At 37.2% G+C, this 3494-nt stretch overlaps 1 protein-coding gene across 1 annotated transcript; it reads left to right on the plus strand.

The window, feature by feature from the left end:
• Positions 1-489: 489 nt before the first annotated feature.
• Positions 490-870, plus strand: LOC129872471 (uncharacterized). The gene has a single exon (XM_055947454.1). It carries the CDS (start codon positions 490-492, stop codon positions 868-870), a length of 381 nt encoding a protein of 126 aa, XP_055803429.1.
• The last annotated feature ends 2624 nt before the right edge of the window (positions 871-3494 follow it).

Genomic DNA, 3494 nt, shown 5'->3' on the forward strand with positions numbered 1-3494 from the left:
AGGATTCGAGACTTCAAGAGGATGAATCCACCTGAGTTTGATGGTTCCAAGGTAGATGAGGACCCAATGGAGTTTATTGAGAAAGTTTATCGGATTGTGTTAATTATGGGAATACCTCCAAATGAAAAGGCCGAGCTAGTATCCTATCAACTCAAGGGTGTAGCAAGAGTATAGTATGAACAATGGGTGGTTGAGAGGGGTGAAGGTATGGGACCCATAGAGTGGAAAGAGTTTAAGGGGGCCATCATGGAGTGCTTCTTTCCTTTGGAGCTAAGGGAGGCAAAGATTCAAGAGTTCATCAATCTTCTCCAAGAGAGCATGAGTGTGAGGGAGTATTCCCTCAAATACACCAAATTGTCTATGTATGCTCATTTCATGATCTTTGACCCAAGGGAAAGAATGAGCAAATTCATCTCTAGTATTTCTAGTTTGGTGTCCAAAGAATGCAAGACGACCATGTTAGTCAAAGAGATGGACATCTCCTGACTTATGACATATGAGGAAAAAATTGAGGATGAGAAATTGAGGGAGAAGTCAAGAGGGTTTAAGAAGGCTAGAGTTTATGGTGGAGGGTTTACTCACCAAAATTCCGGTTACAGTGGTGGTGGAAAGGGCCAAGGTGGGAAAAGATTCATGGGGCAAGGTCTCATCAATATTCCTCCTCTAAGGTTCAACAAGGACAAAGGTGCCAATCCTATGGTTCCAAGGAAGAATCTGGGTGCTCAAACTTTCCTCGCTTGCAAGAAGTGTAGGAAGACTCATAAAGAGGAATGCTTAACCTGTTCTAATGCATGCTTCAAGTGCGGTAAACTAGGTCACCAAGCTAGAGATTGTAGAAGTGGTTGTGGTAGGTGTCACAACTCAACCTAGGGCCTAGTCGTAATATGGCGATCGAAACCTTGGAGGGCTCCAACCAAGCCTCTTGTACATATCATAAGCATTCATAAGGTAAAGCAAAAGTGGAAACATCATAAGAGAGTCTAAACCATGAATAGTAAATGAAGAATGTCACATAACAACGTAGACTCGAAATATTTGTCCAACTAGATGCCTCTACACATGAGTATGGGCGGGGGCTAAGACATGTCCCTAGCTTACCCTCAATATGAAACATAGAAAAATTCTTTGAAAATAGTAACCAACTTAATGACTAGTCCCTGATAAATAAGGACTCACCATACACCGCCGGATAAAAAAGCTTACTAGCTATGTGGACGAATATGATCTTCAACCTCAACCCCTATATTATGAGACAATGTAGGCAAAAGTATGCATTAGTATGTTGGAATGTACTAAGTATGTAGGCAATGCAATGCATAGAAAACCATGTTTGTACAAATGACCATTTTACATAGCATGAAAGGAGGAGTGGTCGAAAATCATAAGTAGTCTTTAAGAAGGACCAATACATAATAAACTATAAGAGTATCATGTAAAGAAAAAGATAGGATTAGTCATTTAAAACATAAAAAGACCATACATATGTGGGATAGGAACCATAACCAACAATAAGACTATGCGAGCTATAACATGGAATCCCAATGTTGCTCCTACATCAGAGGAAAGGGGAATCTACTTGCCAAGGTAGACTCTACCCCACTGGGCGGGTCATGCATATGATATATGTGGATCCACTAGCTAGGCCATTAGGCAATCCTATTATGGCACGTAGTTATGAGACAAGAGACTTTATATAAGAACCCCGTATTTTGAGCCCCCACCTCAAGTCCACATTCGATGCTAAGTCAAATCCCACGAAATACATATATAGCATAGAAATTATAATTTTATATATCATAGTCATTATCATAGGTTTGAAATCATAGAGTAGCTGATTTTCATAACACGAGTGCAATGCGGGTATTGTCCTTCCACATTACAAATCATACCTACATAAATATATCATAATTGAAATACATAATCATAATTCATACTTTGAAAATTCATGAACATAGCTTGTACTTGAAATTAGGGTAAGACATGAATGCATGATCAATTTACTTGAAAATCATGAAATTGACTTGAAAACATACATGATCATAAACGTTCTTTTAGCCCATACATAATTCATATAGATAATATCATTAGGAAGTATAATTGAAAGTACTCATATTTTACATCATGAACCCTAAAAATAAAAATAGGAGGATTCATGGAAAAATTCTTCAATTCAATGCAATAACCAACAATTTATATCAAAATAGACTCATGATCATACTTTGAATCAAAATTCATGCAATAGAAATAGAGATCATAAAACCCATAAAATACCATAATTTAATTTGATAGAAAACTTGAGAAATTGAATGGCCTTCATGGATGAAGAAATCTATGAATCAATACCCACATACCTTAAATGAAAACACCAAATAATTTGGAAGAACTTAAGAGTTTTGATAGAGAGCTTGAGTGAATTTACTTGAAGGCTTCAATGGAGTCCTTGAGAGTCTTTTGTAGAGAGAGAACTATTTGAGTAGGTGAATTGTAGAAGAATGAATAGAATTAGAGGTTTAGGTTAATTTGTAGAGTTGAATTAGGTCCTAAATATTTCTAGGTTCATTAGCTAATAATTTGGGAAAAGTCTAAAATGCCCTTACTAAAAATACAACTCGGCCAGAAAACCCTTGCCAGATCCGCGATGTGGACTTATTGTGGACCTTTATACTTTGTGTAGTTTCTTGAGAAATCTATCTTTCGATCTACGGGTCCTAAAAATCCACTGAAACTATTTTATTGAAAATTTTGACCCCCTGATCGATATTCTGAACTAAATTTTCTAAAAAGATTAAGGATAATGCATTACATGAGCGGCCTAATTCCAAGGCATTCTTAAGGCACTTGTGAGAATTTTTGAGGGATGTTGGCCTCAAGGAAGAATTGCTCATAGTGGACAAGCTCAAGTGAGTGGCCAATGCACCAACCAATTTTATGCCTTGCATGAGAGACAAGAAGTTGAGGAAGCACCCGATGTCGTCACTGGTATGTTAAAGATTTTTGATTTTGATGTGCATGCATTATTAGATTCGGGTGATAATTTTTCATTTGTTACTCCATTTATTGATAATAGGTTTAATGTGTCACCCAAAATATTATTGGAATCCTATTTGGTGTCTACCCCCATTGGTGAGTCGGTTGTTGCTAGAAAAATCTATAAGGGTTGTCCCGGGTCTATCTTGTACAAAGTTGTTCCTTATGATCTCATTGATCTTGACATGGTAGATTTTGATGTTATTCTTGGGATGGATTGGTTGCATGTGTCATATGCTTCTATAGATTATAGAACTCGTAGAGTCAAGTTTCAATTTCCAAGTGAGTCTATTCTTGAATGGAAGGGTCATGATTCGGTAGTAAAGGGTGGGTTCATTTCTTGTCTTAAGGCTCGAAAATTGATTTCTAAGGGTTGCATTTATCATATTGTGAGAGTTAGGGATATCAACTCTAAGATTCCTTCTCTTGAGTCGGTCTCCATGGTTAATGAGTTTCCGATGTCTTTC

Source organism: Solanum dulcamara, chromosome 11 (assembly GCF_947179165.1).
Source record: "Solanum dulcamara chromosome 11, daSolDulc1.2, whole genome shotgun sequence".
NCBI lineage: Eukaryota > Viridiplantae > Streptophyta > Magnoliopsida > Solanales > Solanaceae > Solanum > Solanum dulcamara.

Bases quoted from the DNA above. Each gene is read 5' to 3' on its own strand.
- LOC129872471 (XM_055947454.1), top strand. From the start codon at position 490: ATGACATATGAGGAAAAAATTGAGGATGAGAAATTGAGGGAGAAGTCA.